This window comes from Nyctereutes procyonoides, unplaced genomic scaffold (genome assembly GCF_905146905.1).
Source record: "Nyctereutes procyonoides isolate TBG_1078 unplaced genomic scaffold, NYPRO_anot_genome, whole genome shotgun sequence".
Lineage (NCBI taxonomy): Eukaryota > Metazoa > Chordata > Mammalia > Carnivora > Canidae > Nyctereutes > Nyctereutes procyonoides.
In genome coordinates, this window is record NW_026575020.1 from 42,487,545 (window position 1) to 42,511,060 (window position 23,516).

The following is a 23,516-nucleotide window of genomic DNA, read 5'->3' on the forward strand; positions in this document are numbered from 1 at the left end:
TTTTCTAGGAAGAGGGTCTGCAGTTCCCTTATTCTTTGTGGGACTGTGACTCTAGGAAAGAGAAAGTTTAGGAATCACCATGCTACAGGAAAATGTTCTCATTTTTATTTGTACATTGGCCTCCTGTGCATTTGGTTACTATAAGTTTCAGTCTGATCGGTTTACATTCACTTACCAACAGAAGTTCTGGATCCTCCAAGGTACGCCCCTGGCTGTACCACATGATATCACTCACTTTCTTGACTTTTACCTGTGCTGTTTTCTCTCTGGAAAACCTCTACCCATGCCCTGTGGTCAACTCCCAGTTTTTCTTTGGGTCTTACTTTAGCTGCCATTTCCTTCTTGAAAACCTCTGAATTTCCAATTCTGGATGATGTACCCATTCTTTGTGCTCCCACAGCATCATTCTCACCTCCCTGGGACTCCCCATCTTTACTTCTTCCCCTACCTTTATGTAGGGCCATGTTTTTCCCCTTTCATTGTGCTTTTCCCACAATGAAATCAACCCTTTCTAGTACTTGTCTGCTACCTGTAAAAACATCAACTCCATGTGGAAGGTGGTTTGTGTCTAGCTTTGCCCAACTTTGCTGCCCACATTGAGCAGTGTCTAGCATATAGCCAGTGTTCATTAAATACTGGCCAAAGGATAGCATGCAGAAATCTGTACTTTCATCTGTTTAGTGCTGCACTCAGTTAACCACTAATGTCCTTTGTTTCACTCCACGACTGTGTATAGACTCGTCAGCCATGAGAACCCCTGACTGTGAAACCTTCAGATCATAATTTCTGTCTTTGGTCGGCAGAAGTTTCTTTCTTACCAAATGCATACGTGTGTGCACACATATGCACACACCTAAGTGTGGACCAGAGAAGAGTAAACGTGTGTCATGGGTGTCAGAATGGACATACCTGTGTTTCTCAGAAAGCGATTCCTATAGTCCTTGACAACCCTCGTGGTCGGGTTATAGAAGCCATCTCCACAGTCATAACAGCCCTGAGGGATCTTTCTAGGTGGGTCCATGTTGGTGAGTTGAGAGATCCCTTGAAAGGATACAGTGGATAATTAACTCATTACCAAGGCCAAATCTAATCCCAGGCTCCCGAAAGTCCTCTTTTGTCTGGTCACCCATGGGAATATCTGGTTATCACTGTTGGACTATGGAGCAAAACCAACAGGAGCGGTGCCTCGGAGCAGCTTCCTGAATGGGGCTCTGTGAGCAGGGTCTTGGGGACTAGACCCCCACCTTCTTCCCTCAAACCCATCCTCCATTTCTAGTGACACCATGACAAGGACATAGATTGTGGAGGCAGAGAGACCCCAAGGAGGCATCGCAGTCTGCCATGTGGATAGATGTGTCTGGAGGAGGGAAGGCAGGCAAGGGGCTGGCAAAGGCCAGAGGCATGAGCCCTCAGGCCTCACTCAGGAAGCCTGGAAGGGGCGGGACCAGGTGTGTATCAGGAGAAGAGCAGGAAGAAATGGGTCAGGTGGGCAGGGATCAACTTTGACTCAGCAAAATTACCACCATGGCTGCCATTGAGTGAGTGCTTATGCTGTGCCCAGAAATTCATTACATGCTTGACTTAATTCTCACAGCAGTACTGTGACCCCATTTACAGATGAGAAAACTGAGGCTCAGAGAGGTCAAGTAACTTGCCCCAGATTCTCCAGCTAGGAAGCAGCGAGGCACCCAGCCATAAAAGCTCTATGTCAGGCTGCTGACCCTGGAACAATCTGCCCCATAGGTCACACTGTAGGTCATGCTGCCCTGTGTATTGTATATCTTGAAATGCGGAGTCCTGAGTAATGGGTACAAGGTTGGAATAAATAACTTCTCGGGTTCTCTCTAACTTGTGTTTCCTGTAAATCCCTGTCCTCTGGACGGAGGGCTAGATGCCCACAGAGCATAGCATCCTGCTCATGGTGCAGGGTTCAGCCCTGCACACAGGGCTCAGATGCTGGTTAACAATAACCCTGTGTACACCAGTGCCCAACAGTTCCTGAGCTCTTCCTCTATGCCAAGCACTTTCCAGCCATCCTCTCCCCGGAGCCTCATGCTCATGCCATCTGACAGATACTCAGAGAGGAGGAGGAAAGGGGGAAAGGGCAGCCTTAAGCTTCTCCCTGCCCCTGAGGCGGAGAAGTGGCTGTTGCAGGGCTCTGCCAGGTGCCCTGTGACTTGGGAAGGCCATGGATTACTTAAGATAAAGTTGCCATTTTGGGAGTCACTGGAGGAGAAGGGTGGATGTGGGGAAGGTCACTGCACTGTTCATGAGCCTTTGACAAAACCAGCTACCATGTGACAGCTGAGGGCCTGAGGCCAGGGGCTCTGTCTTCACCTACAGGCTTCAGTGGGCCCACGACAAATTCCAGGCCCTGTCATAACTAACCCAGGAGGAGCCATTTACAAGATTCTCGAGTGGCATCTAGACTGGCAGCTCCATGAAGGCAGGGGCCCCTGCCTGACGCAGAGTAGGTGCTCAGGAAATTAAATGTCATTGCCTTAGCTCCCACACCCCATCTCCCCCTGCTGTGATGTCTGTATTATCCTCCCTGGGTAACTCTTTACTGAGCGCCTGCTATGTGCCAAGCAATGTGCCAGGTGCTGAGGACACACCAGTGAGTGAGACAGAGCCCCGACCCCATAGCATGGAACATGGGGGTGCTCAGGAAAGAATTTAATGAACGCATGAGTGAATATATGTAAGAGGTAGAATCCACAGGACCAGGTGGTTGCTTGTACACAGGGAAGGAAGAAAGCAGGACATGGCCCATCCAGGTGGATGGGGGTGACAGTCTCTGAATCCCTCATGGGAGAAGGGGCTGGTAGGGAAGGGGATGAGTTCCATGCAGGCAAGGGAAGGTATGCCAAATACAGGTGTTAGGGAAGCTGGCTGCAGGAATCTGGGGCTTGGGAATTTTGAACTCCGTTTGGAAGCTGATGATATAAATGAAGGCTTAGAGGTGAACTGGCTTGTTTAGGGAGAGGACACAGAATGTTACCAAAGAAGGCTTAAGGCCAGAGAGCTCTGGAAACCCCCAAATTAATAACGGTGCCAGGGGGAGGAGCTGACAAAGAAGGCAAAGTGGGGAAAGGCTCACCTGGTCAACTATCTGATTCAAGGTGACACAGCCACAGTTTGAGCTCAGGTCTGCCTGACTCCAACCTGGGTGCTTTCTAGAGGTTTCTGCCCTCAGGGAGGCTGGCTTGCCCAGGCTCATCCAGCTATTGAAAGGGAACTTAGAACTCAAACCCAGACCTTCCAGCTCCAGCCTCTGTCAGCTATACAACATCATGTCATGACTTAGGGTTTATTCTTACAGCATGCAAAGTCATTTTCCTGTTTGTCATTTTGGATGTATTGTCTCAGCTGTGCCAACAGCTCTGCTCTTGAGGTGCAGCTGACCATGCACGAGCCCCGGAGACACAGATGAACCCCTTCAGTGGCTGCTCTCCGAATCCAGAGTCTTGGCCCACGTCACCATCCGTGATGGAACATGATTTTTGATGCTACAGGGGACACACTGAGGAAGACCTGGGCTACCCCCCAACCCTGGGAGCTCCCCTACCAGGAAGCAGGTCTGGACTCCCAGGCCTCGGCTTCCTCCTATACAACATGAGACCAGAAAGGCAGGCATGGCGGGGTCATCAGGAGATTCTGTGACACAGGATCAACACAGAACCTCAGCCAGAGCCTGGAACCCAGGGCACATGCTCCTTCGGTGCTGCTTCATTTCCATGCTACAGCTGGTATTAGGAGTAACAAACAGCTGGGATGGGCTGTGCACCCACCGCTGGAAACACTTTCCAGCATTATCTTACTTATAACAGACTTGTGAAGTGGACAATACTATTGTCCGATTTGGCAGGAGAGAAATTGAGACACCTAGCAGTGAATACCCTGGCTGTGGTCCCCGGGTGGTATGGAGGGGCTCTGAGGGTCACTGCAATAGGCCAAGGCCCCTTTGTTTCCCTCTCGGTCTGGTTGTGAAGGAAAGGGAGGGTGCCCGGGTACCTGCAGGCTTCAAGCCGTAGCAGATCTCAGTGTAAAACCTCCTATCATAGCTGTCACAGTAATGCCAGTGCTCCGCATCATACTGTAGCCCATCTGAGAATGTGTATGTGCCCTGGAAGACAAGGAACGTACATGCAGGTTTGAGAAGGACGGATGTCATGGCAGGAGGTGGCTTTTTCCTCTTCTCATGGCCACAGAAGAGAAGTGATAGCTATTCTGGTTATCAGGGTGCTGATGATTAGAAGAAGTGGCTATAGTGCTGAGCTCTGTGACTGGCACTCAAAATATGGCAACTCTCTGTGTGATGCTGGGCAGATGACCTAGCCCTTGGTTTCCTCATTTTGTAAAACTGCATAGTCATGGTATATATTTAACAAGGTTGATTCAGTGAGGCAGTACAGGCAAAGTGTTCGGCACAGTGCCTAGCATATAGTAAACATTCAGTCACGGTTAAAAAGGTCATAGCCACTGTCACAGCCCTTTGTCCAAATATGTACATTCTGCTTCTGCTGCCCCAGTGCTGAAGGAATCCCCAGGATGTAGAGATCGCATTGGTGTGGGCATCAGGAAATGTAGGTGGAAATTCTGATACTGTTAATTCACCGTATGACCTTGGGTAAGTCACATCCCCTTCCTGGGGCCTGGATTCTCCAAGCTGTTAAACAAGGAATATTCCTTAACCTTTTTAAAGGTGGGTACTAGTGAAACCGATGAAAGACGCAGATCTTTCCCGGAGAGAACCATAGTCCCAAATACACAGAAACTCTTGCATATAAAGTGAGAGGTTCTACTGCGCTCCACCACCCCCATTGTATGCATGGCCCACAAATCCCAGGTGGGATTAGATGGGTTAGATGATTTGTCATGATAGTAGCAGTAGTACTGAGATCTAGCACTGAGTGCCTGCTGTATGCCAAGTACTGAGCAAAGCGCTTAAGGATATCACCTCATTTACACTCCCAGCCACCCTAGGAGGTGGCTGGTGCTATTGTGGTGCGTGATTAATGGTGCCCCAAAGATATCCACATCTACCTACTGGATCCTATAAAAATGTTAGCCTTATATGGCAAAAGGTACTTTGCAGATGTGATTAAGTGAAGGATCTTGAAACAGGAAGATTTTCTTGGATTATATGGGTCAGGCCAATATAATCAGAAGGGTCCCTATAAGAGGGAAGCAAGGGGGTCAGAGTGATAGAAGACAAGATGATGACAAAAGCAGAGGAAGGCAATGTGATGATGGAGGCAGACTGATGCATGGCCACCAGCCAAGGAATGCAGGAAGCTTATGGAAGATGGAAACGGTAAGGAAATGGATCTCCCCTACACCTTCTAGAAGGAATGCAGCACTGCTGACTTATTTTAGACTTCTGGCTTCCAGAACTATAAGGTAATAAATTTCTATTGTTGTAAGGCATAGCGTTTATAGTAATTTGGTATAGCAGCAAAAAGAAGTACAACTATTGTCCCCAGTTCATAGGGAAAGCCATGGGCCCAAGGTCACAGTTAGTGGCACAATAGGATTCAGACTCATCATGGCCTCTCCAGGGGCCTTCTGGGTCCAGAGGAGTGGATTCCAGAGGTCTGGGAGATGAGTTGGAGGGGAGCAGAGGGAATGGAAAGAGCTGGGCACCAGATGGAGAGGTCAGGGTCCCCCACAGTAGGGGCTCTTCCTGTCTAAGGTTTTATCCTCTGCAACCACCCCTCCTCCTCAGGCTGATCACCTTCACAACCAGTCCCTTTTCCCAAATGGCATCATAGCGGCTCCCGCTGGGGAAGTACAGGGTTCCTTGGCCATGAAACATGCCATCCTTCATCTCCCCGACATATTTCGTTTTGGTAGGAAGGATATATTCAGCTTCACCCTCCATCCTGCAATGACAAAGGGAAATCATTGGGTCTTGCACGGTGGCTGGAGGATCAGCGCTGGCCGGTGCAGGAGGATCAGAGCTGGCAGGTGCAGGAGAGCAAGTGGGAACCTCATCCTCAGAGTCCTCAGATGTTAGTGTCCCAGTAATATTCTGTTCAAAACAAAATTTTTGTTTTGTTTTCCTCAAAAACTCAAAAATGAGAGGGTCTTTGTTGTTGAAGGTGGGGGGTGGGCCACAGAGTTGTGTCTGTTTGTCTCCTCCCTCACCTAGAGGTTGTCCTGGGGTTCACACATCCCATAGCACACCCCTTGGTAGGCCCAGAGAAGGAAGGGATGTACTCAAAGCCACACAGTAAGCACTGTGGAGCAGAGACCAGGGCCAGGTTTCCTGGCAGTTGGTTCTGTGTCTGGCCTGTCCCCCATGACCAGCCCACCCCTTTATTACCACTTATAGAGAATTTGGACAAGGATGAAATTCAGACAGGGGACATGGGTTTAAATCTTACTTGACTGTTTTCTAGATGTATCATCTTGGAGGCCTTCCTAAAACTTTTGTTTTCCCTCTTTCCTTCCTTTCCCCACCCCAACAAATCTTGACAGAGCATCTACTACATATTAACACCTACCGTAAGTGCTGAGTCTGGTTTGCTGGATGCAACCAGGGTGACAATAGTGATCAAGGCCTATGCAGTCACTGCCCTTGAGGTGGCTCACAGGCTAGTGAGGGACACAATTAAGCAATTACAGAATATGTGTTAATTGCCATGCAGGAGGAAGCACACCCAAGGGGAGCACAGGCCAGGGACACCCAGCTTGACCAGCCAACTGCTTACTTCATGTGTGAAATGGCTGAGATGAATGCCCAAGATCAAACCAGATCATGTATAACGACTGTCCTAATAAAGGGCCTGACATGTAGCGAGTGTCAAAGGGAATACTATCCTTCATTTCTTTATCCTTGCATTCTTTCTCTAGTCTCCCCTGCTAGCTAGATGTCTTCTAACTTGAACTTCTTTTGGCTTTGGTTTGTACTTCTGTTGGACGCTCAGCACGTTCTGCCTTGTGTTATAATTGTATACCTCATATTCCCTACTTAATCAAAGCTTCTGGAAAGGAAGACCTTCGTATCTTCAGTTCTTAGAATCATGGTTCTGTATGAACCGGTGCCCTGTAAACAGCTACTGTGTAAGGAATGAAGGGAACAGAAGGGGCCAGTGAAGTGACTGGAGGGATTACAGAAAATGCCACTGTTGCACACAGGCTCCAAGTAGAAGAGTGCTGAGATTGAGGCACAATTTCTGAGCCATGTATACGTGGAGTCAGGAAGCCTGAGCCAGGCCTGGCTCTGCCTCTGTGCCTGTGTGATCTTGGGCCAGCTCCTTTGCCTCTCTGAGCCTGAGTTCCTCATCCGTAAAATGGGGATAATGACAATACTCTCCCCTAAAGTTGAGATAATTGATTGAAATAATAGCTATAAAACAATAGCAGAATCCCCATAGAGAGTAAGAATTCACACACCATGTTGCGTCTATTTTACTGCGAGACAGAAGAGGAGGCAGAAGGCCTTTTCTCCTTTACGTGTTTATTTGAAATCACATCTACCATTTCTGTCTCCATCAAAACTCTTCTCTGAGATTCAACTGCATCCACTCCCTTTTACCTGTAAACTGGATATCAGTCTTAAGATCTTCTACAGACATCCCCAGCTCACCCCAAATGAAACTCATCCTCTCTTCCTCCAAAGCAGCCCCTCCTCAGAGTTCTCAGTTTCAACAAATGGTACCAGAATCATCCAGAATCAAAGCCTAGAGTTGGGCACCAAACCTGAGACTGGAGGCAGTCTCTGAGTGAGATTGGGAGCCAGTCAGTTGCCAAGTACTGGCAATGAAAAGATTTCCAAACTTCTACATCTTTCTCTTTCGTGCAGCCCCACTGCCTCTGGTTCAATCCAGGGTCCTGCTGCCTCTTACTAGGACAACTATGGTCTCTGACTTGATCCTGCCATCTCTATTCTGCTTCCCTCTCTCCTTCTTTCCTTTCTCTTCCTCTCTCTTTCCTCCCCTCCCATTTTTCTTTTATTCACCCAAGGCAAAAAGCCTTCATCATAAATTAAAAGTAAGTTAAAAAGAACAAAGAGATAAAGACTCCAATCCATAGTGAGGATGTGATTACCATATCTCAAATTTTATTCATTCATTCATTCATTCATTCAGCCAACATTTACTGAGTGATCTATGCGCTATGAAGAGGGCTACAGAAATGAAATAAATTAGATTTCCTAATGCCCAGCCTCACCAAGGATCTATCTATCAGTGGCTCCTCCCACTCACAGAATTGCGCACAGTACTCAAATCTCTCTATGCCAGAGCACAGATCCACCCTTCCAGCTCTGGCTCCCATTCTCCTTTAGACACATCCAACACTCCAGCCAAACTGAACTGCCTGCTCTTCCCCCTTGTAAGTCCTCTGAACTATTGCTCATGCTGTTCCCTCTGCCTGGAAGCATTCTTCATCTTGCATCTCTACTCACGTAAATCCTACCCAACCTGCAGGGCCTGTCTCAAATATTTTCTCCCCCAGAAAGGCTTCAAGGACTGCCCCAACTGGTTGTGTCCTTTGTAGGAGCTCAGGAGCAGGACTGCACAGTAGAAAGCACATGAGCTTTGGAGTCAGACCTGGATTTTGATACCTGATCTGCTCAATGCCAACCAGATGACTTTGAGCAGGCTACACAGTTACTCTGAGCCTCACTTTTCCCACCTGTGAAATGGGGATATCTATTTCATAGGGTTGCTGTGAGGAGGGGGAGATTCAGGCAAAGCCACTGTCTGAAATTATTTTCTCATTTCTTTGTTTGTTGGAAATACACTGACTGGACTGTAGGCTCCATAACAGCGAGGATCTTGACATTTTTCTTCATGTTTTTATCTCCGTATCTAAAACGGGCAGATAGCAAACACATGCATATATATGGAATGAATATATCCCAGCTCTGTGCTTACTAGATATGTGTCCTTGAGCAAGTCACTTTGTTTCCCTGGATCTCATTTTCCTGAACTGTAAAATGGGAATAAACAACCCTACGTGAAAGGCTTGTCCTGAAGGTTAAAAGGAATAAAGTTCGTGAACGCGTCTGGTGCAAAGTCCTTTGCAAAGGCAAAACGGCAGCCGTCTTTCCCCAGTCACGGACACTCAAGACGGTGAACCAGATGAGGCCCTTACCTCCCGTCTACATATTCCCCAACGTGTTGGCTTCCTGTGTACTCCGTGGTGCCGGCCTGAGGCTTCCAGCCGTCGGGATCCTGCAGTCTCAGCGCGTCCCGCCTCACTATGACAACCGAGATGGGCGGGGCCGGAGCGAGCCTCAGAGCCTCCCCGCACGGCGCACGCGCCGTGGCTCGCGGCTGGGCGGCGCAGTGCGCCTGCGTGGCCTGATGCGCAGGCGCAGGCGTGAGGCGGCCCTCGGCGGTCGGAAGGGGACTTCAAGGAGACGGCGGCGACGCGGCTGCGGGCGCCTCGTCGGGTGTAGGGCTCCGCCGTCATGCCGGGGATAGTGGAGCTGCCCACTCTGGAGGATCTGAAAGTGCAGGAGGTGAGGCTCGTTCGGAAGCCAGGCAAGCGGGGCATTGGGCTGCGGCTTTTCGGGCCCGGGCCCAGCCCTGCGTGGTCTCACTGGACTGTGGGCCCTGGGTCCGCCCACGCAGCCCCTCAGACACGGGGCGCTCCCCAGACGCCCCCTCCTCTCCTCTGGGAATCGCCGCGCCCCACCCATCACGCAGTGTCTCCGCAGCGTTGCCTTCCCCTCCCCCACCATGACCCCGCACAGCGAGCTGTCTGTCCTTTACGCGAATACCAGTGATGCTCTTTATTAGGCACCAGCCGGGGCCACTTTGCTTGCTCTAATGTCCCTTAACACGCAGTCCTCCCGGTGAGGTGAACGCACAGCCCCGGGTGCTCACAGCGGAGCGGAGCGGAGAGTGGCTTCCAGGTGGCCCCATCCGTACGCGGCCGCAGTGGCGCTGGGAAGCCGAAGCAGGAGGAGAGGACACCGGAGAGTGGAGTTACTGACCGCCCGGGGAAGGTGTTTGTAGTAGGACGTTCAAGGCGTTCATTTATCCAGGAGCTATTCCTGAGTAGTTGCCGTGTAATACCCAGACCCTGGAGAATAAGAGAGACGATCCCTGCCCTCAGAAAGCTTATGCTTGAATGGGGAGACAGACAGAAAGAGGCTCTTACAGGAAGGTTTGTGCTGTTAAGTGAGGACAAGACAGTGTGTACAGATTACAGCGAATACAACGAAGCCTTCTATCGATGTCAGGCAGGATGCTGATTAATCACTTCACACACATAAATTCATCAAATCCCGCCAGCAACACCACGAGGCAGGGTATTACTGGTCTCTTCATGTGAACGACAAGAAACAGGCCTTGAGAGCAGAAGTCATTTGCCCAAGGTCATGTAGCTCGTCAGTTTAGGGGAGCTGGACCGTGAATCCAGTTCTGACCTTAAAGCCCATGCTTTCAAACTCTTGTATTGTGGGCAAAGCTGAAAAGAGTGAGAATAGTTAGCAGAACCTTTTGTGTCTGGGAGACAAGTGCTGTTTGATGTGGTTCTAGGGTTAGTGGGGAGCAGCCGTTGCAGAGCCTGGAACAAGGTGCCTTGGACTGGCAGGACTGGGAAGTAGCTTCTACAAGGCCAGACTTACTTTATAAGGGAGGTGGAGAGGAGAAGTGGAGGGTTTAAAGGCAGAAGAGTGTCATGGCAGGGCTGGATAGTAGAAAGACAAGGCTGCATAAAAGGAGAAGGAGGGCAACACTAAAAATTATATGCCAGAAATTATATCCCGGGCACTGTGTTAAGGGCTTCACTTGCATGATTTCACTTAAACTTGGATGGCTGTGAGAATGGCAACTATTATTTTGCACAGATGAAGAACTTTTTACCTAATGTTCAGGAACTTTATAGTATAAAGTGGAGGCATCCAGTATGCAGTCTGGTTTCTCGTCCCATAGTGAAGCTAGGTTAGCCTGAAAGTGCTGTATTTTTCATAGGAACCTTAATTTGGTTTAGCAAACATCTGAGGTTCTACTTCCTGCAAATATTCTATATCTGGAATAAATTTGCCGTTAGCATTCATACAGTTGAATTGAAATACAGATAATTACATAACTAAAATACAAGACAAAGTATAATTAAATGTTATGGAAGAAGGGCAGACATGGTTTAAGAGATGAGAGCAGGATTTGAAGTTGGATCTAAATTCCAGGCCTAACTGCTCAGTTACCTTGATTAGTCACTTGTAGCATTTGCAGACATAGTTATTTTATTTGTAAGATGAAGTGATTCCAGCTGTATAATTCTCTGAGGCTATAAAGGGAACAGGGAAAGCACTTCTTGGGCATAATGTGAGACTTGGCTAAATGGCATTTGAAGAATAGCATTTATAGGCCAAGATGGAGTGATGGGCTTTCTAAGCAGGGGTTAGAGCTGAGCAAAAGTAAGGAGATGGGAAAATGCAGGGGGCCACAGGTGGGTTCTGGGGACTGTGAGTTCAGTGTTCTGAGACAGCAGCAAGTCCCTTTTTGGAAGTGTCTTGTTGAGTTAGAAGGCTGGATCCAGAAGGCTTTGAATACCCTGTAAAAAGTTTAGGCTTTATTCTTCTGTGAAGCCTGAATACTTCCAGGGCTTGGTTGCTAATTTGTTTGTAATAGAGTACAGTAAGAATTGTCTTTTAGGAAGATCACCCTGGCAGCTCTGTGAAGGTGCATTGAAGAGGGGGGAAAGAAAAGTGGGGAGGTTAGTCTTGGTGGTTGTTGAAATAATGAGGAGGATATTAATGACCCCAACATAACTGGTGACTGCTCACAGAGTGAAAGAACAGATTTATCTGGAAGTGATCAGACTTAGAAGTGACTTGACTTAGGTCTCACAGGCAGGAAAGGTGGAGGAGTCTGTCAGATTTCTAACCTGACAATGGGCCTGGGGAGGCCAGAGGGAGCAGGTTTGAGAGACAAACACAATTTTGGACCTTGTTGACTTTGGAGTTAAAACACATCCCTATGGAAGAAGTAGTCAGAAGCTTAGGCTGGAAACTCCTTGTACCCATTGACAACTTTGAGTGGAGAAATTATAGCTAATATTTATAATGTGCTAGGCACATCATAAATAAGAACAGATAATAGCAAATATTTATGTTCTTATAAATAAGAAATATTTCTTATTTATAGAAAAATATTAATATTTTTATGTGTGTTAACTCATTTAAATCCTCAGTGGTCCTGTCAAATGAATATGATTATCCCCCATTTTCCATAAGTAAAACGGAAGGCACAGCATAAATTAAATACTGTAGAAGGAGGTGCAGACATGGTTTAAGGAAGAGAGCAGGACTGGAAGATTGGTTGTAGATTGTAAGACTTTCCACACCTGCAGATTGTATAGACTTGCTGTGTGGAGAGGCTGTCATGAAGGTAAATGAGGAAGATGCTGGAACTCTGTTCTTTGAGACAAAGGGAACTGAATGAATTTGAGAAGGTATTCACAGTAAGCAGCTGTGAAAGGATGTTATTTCTGCTGAAACTCATCAGACTTCGTGAAGAAGCAGGTGAGGGGAGATGGTGACATCCAGAGTCTTTTGCCACCTCAGTGCAGGTGATATAATGCAAAGAAGCCTGATTGAAGGTTACCGTCTGTGAATTCCAGTTCTGCAGTTGCCACTGACCTGCTGTGTGTCATCTTGAGCACATCTCTTTCCCCAGGAAAGAGATTTAGTGAGTGGTTATTATCCTTTATTTCCCTGTGACAGAGCATATTTTACATGCTCAACAACTTGTGTGTGCCTAGATTTTGATAAGGCCTCTACATTTGTAGGAAAGTAAGGCAAAGAATGCCGTAACTTTTTTGGGCATGATAGCTGTGAAGACATTTGAGTAATTAAATCAGCCATTTAAAGGTCTTTTAAGGCATTTATCAAGGAGGTAAATAATAGCCACCTTAAAAATTTAAATATATTAAGCTTTAAAAAGTTTGAATCTTGATTTTTTTTAAGAGACAGAGAAAGAGTGCGAGTGCATGTGTGCAGGAAGCCCGATGTGGGACTTGAACCTGGGACCCCTGGAATCAGGTTCCAAACCAAAGGCAGACGCTCAATCTCTGAGCCACCGAGGGGTCCCAGAAGGAAACTTCCTTAATGAGGAATATCCAAAGAACTATATCCCAGACAACAGTAGCAAACATTGTACCAAACTGTGCTTTAAAGTCCAGAAAAAGGGATCCCTGGGTGGCGCAGCGGTTTGGCGCCTGCCTTTGGCCCAGGGCGCGATCCTGGAGACCCGGGATCGAATCCCACGTCGGGCTCCCGGTGCATGGAGCCTGCTTCTCCCTCTGCCTGTGTCTCTGCCTCTCTCTCTCTTTCTCTCTCTCTCTCTCTCTGACTATCATAAATAAAATTAAAAAAAAAAATAAAGTCCAGAAAAAGACCAGAGTGCCTACTGCCATTGCTGTTTATCTGTATTATCCTAGGGTTTTAGTCAAAGCAGTAAGATAGGAAAAAAAGGGAGGAAAAAAGATACAAATATGAGAAAGGAAGGGCAATAGTTTTGACTTGTAAATGGAAGTTTTTCCTCTTAATCCTCATTAGTTTTGTATCAGACTTGACAGAAGTTCAGTAAGATTTGGCTAAAGAGAAGGTAGTATACAAACAAGCAGTAACCAATTTGAAAATCTAATAGAAAAAATATCCTATTAAGCTAGTATGAAAAATGTTAAAATACTAAGGAATTAAACAAGAAATGCACAAGGTTCCTACATGACAGAAACTATAATTTTAACCAGAGCATAAGAATGACCTGAATAAGAGGAAGGACATACTATATTTTGGTGAGAAGGCATAATTCATGTCATCTTGTCTCTTCTGTAACTGTTGTACCCCTGATAGCTGGCACACAGTGAGTGCTCAACAACTACTTTTGCTAGACACTATTTTGGGTGCCTGGTGAGCTACAGTAAACATGACAATTATAGTTTCCTTTAGGGAGAATCGACATCTTCAGTCTAGGAGCTCTGTTGGAAAGAAAATTCCTACCCTCTTGGAGCTTATGTTCTAGTAGTCACAAATGAAGTGACCATTAATGATAGTTTTTATACAGTCATTAGGAAAAGATCCTCTGAGGAGATAAAATTTGAGCAGAGGCCCAGTATTATAAACATGCTCATTCCCTTCTAATTTAATACATAACTAAACTTCATGTAGTTCCAATGCAAATTATTGTATGAGGGGGTTCATCTGAAAGAATAGCCAAAGTGATTTTGAAAGGGAAGAATAAGGAGGAGGGTGATCCTCCCAGACAACAAATGTTCTATCTAGATTATAGCAATGAAAATATTGTGGTATTAGCACAGGAAAAGGTAAACAAAAGAGGCCAGCAGGACCCTTGCTTCAACCGCAGTTAGATGGGCCCTGTGAGGCAGCTGTAACTACACTGTTTCTCAAGAAAATGTACTGGGAGGCAAGTGAAAGAATGACATAGTTATGGGATGACTACCTTGAATATAGTCTGTAACTGTGAAAAAATAAAAAAAATTTAGTGCTTTATCATTAGTAATAACTTTCTGGACTGCATGCCCTCTTACTGATCCTTTCTAGTCTCATCTTCTGTGATTCTGTAATCTTCTGGGAACTTTATGTATTCCTTCACTTTTGTTCCTATAAAGGAGATTCATCAAAGCTCCCCAGAATTAGTGTCTCCCCTTCCATCCCCAAGGCCTCCATCATCCTTTATAATTCCACTTTCTCTTACAGAGAGCGAAGGATTCTGTTACGGCTGCCATTTCCTTATTTTTAAAATGGAGAGAGTAATGTCAGCCTAATGAGGTTATTATGAAGCTGTAGAAACTCTTGTGTGTGAAGAAGCCTTGTGATCTCTAAAGCAGTGGGGATCACAAAGGATTATTATGGCAGCCCCCCTCTCCCTCCCTTGGTAGAGTCAGACTGGTGCTACTTTTATGTTTCCTGTTTTGAGCAGCAGGAGGTAAAGATGAGAAAGTGATATCCTGGTCACAAATCTGTGGTCTGTCTCCCACTGTTCCTTTCCCCAGGTGAAAGTCAGTTCTTCGGTGCTCAAAGCTGCCGCCCATCACTACGGAGTTCAGTGTGACAAGCCCAACAAGGAGTTCATGCTATGCCGCTGGGAAGAGAAAGACCCCAGGCGGTGTTTAGAGGAAGGCAAGCTTGTCAACCAGTGTGCTCTGGACTTCTTCAGGTAAGAATCTTTCACATCAGTGCCTAGGGGCTGAAACATCTAGGTAGGTATATGTATCTTGGTGAACATCCTGCTAATAAAGTGAAAGAGTTTTAGTAGGAAATGCAAGACCTTGAAATCAGACCAAAATAAGCCCAAAGTAAATGATGCAATTATTTTTGTTATTTAGTCTGTTCTTTAATATCCATGAATCTTAATTTCCAAATTATAGAATAATACCTATCTTATACAGGACTGTTATGAAAAATTTGTAAAAGTACATAAAAACAACTAAGCACAGTGCTTGCTAACATGTATTCTCTAGAGTGATATTACTACAGAAGACTCAGTTATTATGGAGAGAAAAGTGTGTACAGAGTCAAGGTATTAAGTAGGCCATTATGCATTATACTACTATAAGTAAAAAAAATATCCAGATTGTAATTGTAGAAAAATGGTTTGACAGACTCTGTTATAAGGGACAGAAATTGCACTTGAAGGGAATTGGCTCATGTAGCTGTAAGGTCCAGAAATAGGACTGGCATCAGGCAGGGCTGGAATCAAAGGGATTACATAACTTCATAACTACTTGGTATCTTTTTGCCTCTCTTCTCCTCCCCCAATCTCTTAGTTCTGTTTTCCCCTGCCAAACTCATTTTCAGAGACTCTTTCCTTACTGTAGCAGAAGTGGCCACCAGTCATTCCACGTGGCTGTGTTGCTTGTCAGGTAGACGTAGGCCAATGGTACTGGTTGTCCAGTGGTATGAGCAGAGGTCCTGGACTGAGTCTCATTGGCCTGGCTGGTTGATTTCATGTGCGTATCTTTGAGTCAGGTGTGTCTCAGGAGATAAAATGCTATGTTTGGTCAGGCCTAAAGTGCGGAGTAGACTTAGATTCATCTAAACCACATTGCTGAGAGATAGGGAGGGATTATTCCCCAAAGAAATGCGAAGGATGTTACAGAAGACAGGAGACGACTGCTGGCTAGGCAAAACCCACAGATGTCCGTTACAATGACGGTAGAGGGAAAAATCAAATTCCTTCACATAATAGCTGCTTTCCTTCTTTCTTGCTTTTGCTCTCTTTGTCCATATGCAAAGGCATTTTTGTGGTTAAAGTCATAGTGTGTGGTTTAAAACTTATTTTTTACTGAAACTGTTGGGAACATTCTTTCACTCTCTAGATTGTCTTTGTGATCATTTTTACTGGCTATATGATATTCTACCAGTCTGTCAACCAACCATAATTTACTGGACCAGTTCCTGTTATTAAATGTCATTTTTTTATTCCAGTTTTAGATAAATCTGCAGTGATTACCTTTATGTGTAGATCTTTTTCTCTTTTTAATTAATTCCTTAGGGCACTTGGGTGACTTAGTTGGTTAAGTGTCTGCCTTTAGCTCAGTTCATGATCCTGGGGTCCTGGGATTGAGCCCCACATCAGGCTTCCCATTCAGTGGGGAGTCTGCTTCTCCCTCGCCCTCTGCTCCCCCCCCCTTATGCTCTATTATGCTCTCTCTCTCTCTCAAATCTTTAAAAAAAATTAATTCTTTGGCATAAATTTCCCAGCAGTGGGATTCTTCTGTAAAAAGGCTTTGAACATTATTTATGGCTCATGGACTATTGTTGCCATTATTTTTAAAGTAGCTGCCCTCAGCAGTATATCTTTTTATACCTTACCAGTATTGCACTTTATTTATTTATTTATTTATTTATTTATTTATTTATTTATTTATTTTTAAGATTTTTATTTATTTATGAGAGTCAACACAGAGAGAGAGAGAGGCAGAGACACAGGCAGAGGGAGAAGCAGGCTCCATGCACCGGGAGCCCGACATGGGATTCAATCCCGGGTCTCCAGGATCATGCCCCGGGCCAAAGGCAGGCGCTAAACCGCTGTGCCACCCAGGGATCCCTGCACATTATTTAAATATTGAATAAGTACAACAATATTTTATTCTTGCTTGAATTTGCATTGGTTTGATGGCTCACAAGATAGAACGTGTGTTTACTTGTTAAACATTTCTAAGAGAACTTTGGAAAAGCATTTCTGTTTTGGCCCAGAGGGAGTATATTTAAGTGGGAAAAGTTTGGATTTCACAAGCTCTGGAGGTGTCCCAGCTGCCTTCATGAGAGGAATTTCTTACTGAAGTTGCTTTTCATAGGTGTTAGTAGGTAATTGTTGAATGTGGGTACCAGGGTAACAGGGTCCAGAACAAAGACTAAGTACTACAAGTAGTACTAGCAGCTCTCCACTGTACCATGCTGGAGGAATAAAAAACTCACGTTGGGAACGGTAGCCCATTCCCAGAGTGATTCTCAAGTGAGGTGGGTGTAATTTTCTGTACTGTGGACATCCCGGTCAGTGAGGCCAGAGGCAATTCAGAAAAGCCCTATAGGGCTTTGATCTTCCTTCTTCCTTTCCACGCACACCCTACCACTCATAGTTTACAGTAGGGTCCCTGGAAGGGTATATAAGAAATTGGTAACATTAGTTGCTTCCTAGGAGGGAAACCCAGCAGGAATGGAAAGCAGATTTTTCACTGTGTATTTCCCCCATCCCATTTCTGAGGTTCCTTGTGAGCTGTGTTAAGTAAGATTCCTGTGTTGAGTGTAACTAGATTCTTGGAGTATGGCAAGTAAGCACTTCCTAAGCATGATTCCTTTGAGGGCATTTCTTCCACTGCCTCATTTATGGCTTTTACATAAAATAGTGGTAAGTAAGATTCCTGTGTTGAGTGTAACTAGATTCTTGGAGTATGGCAAGTAAGCACTTCCTAAGCATGATTCCTTTGAGGGCATTTCTTCCACTGCCTCATTTATGGCTTTTACATAAAATAGTGGTATTTATTCTTCATTGAGTTGGCATTTATTGGATTAACAGCAAGATTGAATGGTAAGAGAAAGAGAATTTTGCCAAATAATTGAGGCTTATCTCTTAGACACAAAAGTTACTGTTTCTTCAGCCAGTTTTGGCAGTCACAAAATGATTTACCTGCTACCTTGCTTCTTAACAGAGAGCACCAAATTAATTTAATTTTTTTTTAAAGATTTTATTTATTCATGAGAGAGAGAGAGAGAGAGGCAGAGACACAGGCAGAGGGAGAAGCAGGCTTCATGCAGGGAGCCCGACATGGGACTCGATCCCGGGTCTCCAGGATCCCGACCTGGGCTGAAGGCGGCGCTAAACCGCTGAGCCACCCGGGCTGCCCCTACTTTAATTTTCTTAATGGCAGAGATTAATCTGTTTTTGTTCAGTGCATTAATAGAGTGAGGACTTTGAACCCTGGGGAGCATAAGGTCATTTGCCTCTGTACTGAAAGACCCAGGATCTTCCACTTGTTAGTTTTTGTATTTGCCTTTGATAATTCTGTCTCTTCCTTTGCCATGGTCTGTCACCTCTGACTTTTGTCAAAATGCCTATCTTGGAATTATGCCGCCTCTTCTAAATTTGCTAAACTGCTAATCTTTAGAATTAGATCTAACAGAAAGAATAGATAAGCCCTAAGTGAGGAGTGTTCTGTGTAGAATATATGTGCGTTAGACCACAGTCTTTGCATTTCAACTCATTTATTTTTGCTACATAAAGAAATTAGATCTTATTCCTCAGCAATCTTTTTCTAGTTACTGGTTCTCATCTGAGGATCTCCAGGTTGTCTTGTAAATGAGATAAGACCATCTATTCTCCTACCTTTGAGAAAACAAGGCTATGTATTGGAGGTCTGTACTAATTTTTCCCCACTTTTCTGTTTTTCATTATTTTGCAAGGAGCTACCCCTAATCTAGCCTTCTTTTCCAGGCAGATAAAGCTTCACTGTGCAGAGCCTTTTACAGACTATTGGACATGCATTGATTATTCTGGCCTGCAGTTACTTCGTCGCTGTCGCAAACAGCAGGCCAAGTTTGACGAATGTGTGCTGGACAAACTGGGCTGGGTACGACCTGACCTGGGAGAGCTGTCCAAGGTAAAAAGTCTCCTGCTGGGAGCCCCATCTTCTCACTAAGGGGTGGGTAAGGGCAGGAGGTGGTCAGAAAAGGATCTTCTCTGAGTACAGATATGATGGGAGAAATCCGTATTTACCAAACAGGTTAATGAGGGAGTAATTATACACAATCCAGAAGGGAGTTTTTTTAATAGAAATATTTCTTTAAATAGATCCTCCAGCATCTGCAGATTTGTTTTTGTTTAATTATCTAATTGGAGAACAAAAGGGAGTAGATGAGGATAAACAGTTTTAGGGGCATTGGCAGTTGAAAGCATTGAAGTCATTGTGGAATTCAGAGAGGAAATCGGATCGAGGGTATGCCAGATTCTTCAGGCCAGATTTATCAGTACCTAGGATTTTTAAAAGTCTGTCCCTATAGTTTAAAAAGCATGTTTTCCTACTCTTGGTTCTGTATTTCCTCAGTCATGACCCCACCATCTCTTGAAACATTAGAAATCTGAATGTCTTTTTCCTTCATTTCCTACTCTTTCTCCTTTTATACAATCATCAATTCCTGTAGGTGAGCTTTTCCTGGATTATTTTTTGAATCCACTCACTGTCCCCACATTTTGAACAGGAGTTCTTAACTTGGGGTATGTGAATGTCTGGAGGGGAGGTTGGTTCAATTCAGATTTTAGGAGACCTTATATCACCGAAACGGAAGCTTTTAGGATATAATTATGTTTTCATTATAGGCATTATCTGTATGGAAAATAAATATCACTTTATTTTTAAAACTTCAGGGGCTTGCTCTTGCTTGCAGTATTCTAGCTTACAAGGCTCTTTGTGATCTGACCTATCCCTGCTTTTTAATTTTTTATTTTTAGAGAGGGGTTAGGGTATGGGTAGAGGGAGAGAGAGAATCTCATTATTCTCACTTGGGGCTCGATCTCAGAACCCTGAGATCATGACTTGAGCTAAAATGGAGAATCAGACGCTTCACCAACTGAGCCACCCAGGTGCCTTTGACCTTCTCCTGCTTCTTGAACCTTATCATCCATTCCCCCTGGGACAGATAGGTGTCAAGGCGTGGAGGGAAAACTCAGGTTTGAATGGAGGAAGATAGTACCATTGAATCACTATGGGATTCTGAGCAAATTGCTGGTTAAAAACATATAAAATATTGTCCTAACTCTTTTCAAAAGCTTATTTTTTTAAGAGGATTATCAGTTTTAGTCATACTTAACATCAGAATCCAGTCTCTTTTTAGAAAGGTGATGACCAGCTAGATGAAGCCTAAATTTTAGCTTTATTCACTTTTGCATTCTGCTTCCACCCAGTTGCCCCTCTTCCCTCTGTACCCCTGGCCAATTTCTACTCACTCCTCTGTCGTCAGCTTCCATGTCAGTGTCCTTGAAGTTTCCAGCCTTCCTAAGGCAGATGGCTCTCTCTCACCCATAATTCTGCCATCTCAGTAAGGGTAACATTGAAAATAACTTAGGGAGCACCTGCTGTACCTTACATCTGACCATGTATTGTCCTAATAGCACTGTGAGAGGTGGTCAGTCTTTACCTCTGACATGTAGCATGTATCTTTATCGTGAGCAAGCTAGCCTCCCTGGTCCTTACCTGTGAACTACAGATAATAATGCCTTACAAGGTGGTTATAATAATAATTGTGCTACTGTGAAAGCTCCATTCACAGTAAATAGTTTTTGCATTTGTGCATATGGGAAGACTAACCAGTTCTATCACATGGAATGGCTTGAAGATCAGACCACTACGTAACAACACTGTTAATACGGCCTTGTCTTTCCATTTCTCTGCATGTTTCCTCATCTTTAAAGTGAGAACAATTTATGCTGGGTTTCTTATGGAGATATTGTGACCACCAGGGATAATGTGGACGTGAGCACCTTCCATCTCTTTCCCTGTTACCATCATGTAGTGCTGCACCATCTTGCCAGGCCTCTTGATTTGGCTCTCCCAATTCTGGTCCTGTCCCTCTGTAATCTAGCTTCTGTACCTTCCAGCCTGCAGATGTGCTTCAATTGCTTCCCTACTTCAGTGGCATCTATTACCATTGGGTTAAAATTTAAACACTTTTTGCGCATCATTTAGTGTACCATCATTGTCTAGTCCTGTCTTCTAGTATAGTATGTTATTTTAAAAGCACAGGCTTTGGAGTAGACAGATCCAGCTTCGAGTACTAGTTTTTCCACTCTTATTAGGAAGATGGTCCCAGGGAACTTCTGCAAAATGATCTCATGGGAGTGTGAAAATGAGATGGAGTAAGGTGCTCAGTATCACTTCTGACAAGCACTTGCCTATGTGTTTCATGCAATCTTTGCCTTGGCCATTCTAAAGATATGCGTCTCTGTCTTCACGTGTATCGTTTTCTTGGAATGTCTTTCTCCTGCTAATCTTCCTGCCGGGCTCATGGCATCCTTTAAGATGAAGCTAAGTGTTACCCCCTCTGAAAGTCCAGCCACTAGCCTTCAGGATGGGCTACATGTGTAGAGTCCTTGCTCTAACTCTTAAGTCGCAGCACTTAGTTTGTGCATCAGTTGTGATGATTTGGTTGCTTGTCTGGCTCCCTCAGTAGTAGTAGTAAGTGAGTAGTAGTGAGCCCCTTGAGGACAGGGTGTGTTCTTGTTACCTGCTGTATCCCTAACTTCTGCCACGTGGAATGACCCAAAGAAGGCTTTCTTAAATGTTTATTCAAGGATCAGATGAGTCTAAATGTGGTTTGCTGGGGTTTGAAAAAAGAGGGGTAGTTGGGGCAACAGGAGCAGAGAGGAAATGCTGGGAGGTGCGTTCTTGGGCTCAGACTGTTCCACCTGACCTCAGCCTTGCTTCTGTCCTCTTCGCCCCTCACAGGTCACCAAAGTGAAAACAGATCGGCCTTTACCGGAGAATCCCTATCACTCAAGACCAAGACCAGAGCCCAACCCTGAGATAGAGGGAGAGCTGAAGCCTGCCAAACATGGCAGCCGCCTTTTTTTCTGGACCATGTAAAGATTGGTCCATGGCCCACGCTCAGTCACACGCCCAGACAACCACTGATGAAATTCCCATGCAGTTTGCATCGGCCGTTTGAGTGTTCTTTCCGGGATCACAAACTGAACAAAAAAGTTAATTTATGTGACTTGGCAGTTATTCTATACCATTTCCTGGCCATTAAAACTTTTAAAGGAAACAGTTGTATTTTATTATGTTTTATATAACCTTTTGGCCTTTAAAGATGACTTCCCTTTACTTGTCTTTCTTGTGGCCCTGTGTGTTCCTCTCTCTCTGCTTTAAGTCAGCCGGGGGAGCCACGTTAGATCAGGCAGAAAGGACTGTGTAAAGGAAAGGCTCCCTTACCTGTTTGTGTTCACTCATTTTGAAGTCTTACCACTCTCCCCATCCAACATTGCAAATAGCTTTCCTTAAAGGTCATGCAAGGAAAGTGTCCAGGATAGGAGAAGTGAAGAAATGTTTGAGCCTTGTGACTCAGGCCATGGGAGGGGCCTCCTGGCTAGGTTTTAGGCAGTCTTGCTCAAAGTTTCTTAAAGAACCAAACTTCCACCACTTCCCCTTGATAGTCCATCCTCAAGCATTATAACCCAGATGTTTTTCCTGATAGACAAGGGAGGTGGAGGCTGAGCTCCCAGCTCCAAAGCCAGGAAGTCGGGAGGTCTGAGTGTCAATTCCAACCTTGGGTGTGTTCCTTAACCTCTTGTGAGAGGTTGAATTTGAAGACAAACTAAAGACAACATGCTTATCTACCTCCTGGGCAGGTTAAAGCGACAAGTATTTATAAAGCTCGGGCTCAAAGCACTATTATGTCGTTCTTTTCCCTTTCCTTCAGTTCCTTTTTCACTAGTAGGTCATTTCCTCTACATCTCACTGGGTCGCTTTACACCCTTCTGCTTGTGGCCTTTTAATTGCGTGTGGCCCCATGTAAGTACGCGGCAGCTCCCATGTAAGGGCCTTAGTTTCCCTCTGTGGAGCTCCAAAATGCAAAGTCGACGTGTCTTTCCAAAGACCTTTCCAACTCCCACTCTAAAGATTCCGTGCAGGGAGAGTGCTGGGAGGCATTAGAAGAGGGGCAGGGCCTGTCACCCAAAGCATCAGTATAGTTCAGAGACTAAGTTCTGTGTGATTGGCTTTGCCCCTCCCCTACAGTTGGGAGCACTTTGGATGAACCTCATTCTTACCTGTTCTGCAAAAGTTCCTGACCAGCTGCCTTTGCCTCATTGTCAAATTTAATGTAGAAAAAGAATAGATTCTTTAATTTTAAAAACAGCTGAGGCAACATCTATGAACCTTCTTGGTGGCCAAGTAATTAGAAGTCACCCCGGTGGGGAAAGTATGAGCATGGTCACAGGTTGGCATTAATGTGCTACCTCAAGCACATGCGTTTGCTTCTTAGATTCTGCAAAAGAAGCTGGGACCTGCGTGAATAATAAGTATTCATTGAGCTT

At 45.1% G+C, this 23,516-nt stretch overlaps 2 protein-coding genes across 2 annotated transcripts in view; one reads left to right on the forward strand and one right to left on the reverse strand.

Moving 5' to 3' along the window:
• The window catches only part of MORN5 (MORN repeat containing 5), a 29,098-nt gene extending 19,672 nt beyond the window's left edge, over positions 1–9,426 (reverse strand). Inside the window, exons 1-5 of the mRNA XM_055310414.1 lie at positions 9,276–9,426; positions 9,106–9,211; positions 5,738–5,885; positions 4,015–4,126; positions 910–1,041 (exon numbers count right to left, since the gene is read on the reverse strand). Of these exons, the coding sequence (XP_055166389.1) occupies positions 910–1,041; positions 4,015–4,126; positions 5,738–5,885; positions 9,106–9,211; positions 9,276–9,426 (649 nt within the window). The remainder of the gene's footprint in view (positions 1–909; positions 1,042–4,014; positions 4,127–5,737; positions 5,886–9,105; positions 9,212–9,275) is intronic.
• On the forward strand, positions 9,318–22,246 carry NDUFA8 (NADH:ubiquinone oxidoreductase subunit A8). Its single transcript, XM_055336194.1, has 4 exons — positions 9,318–9,475; positions 14,980–15,143; positions 18,921–19,086; positions 21,928–22,246. Exons 1-4 carry the CDS (start codon positions 9,425–9,427, stop codon positions 22,063–22,065), a joined length of 519 nt encoding a protein of 172 aa, XP_055192169.1. The 5' UTR covers positions 9,318–9,424; the 3' UTR covers positions 22,066–22,246.
• Positions 22,247–23,516: the final 1,270 nt, after the last annotated feature.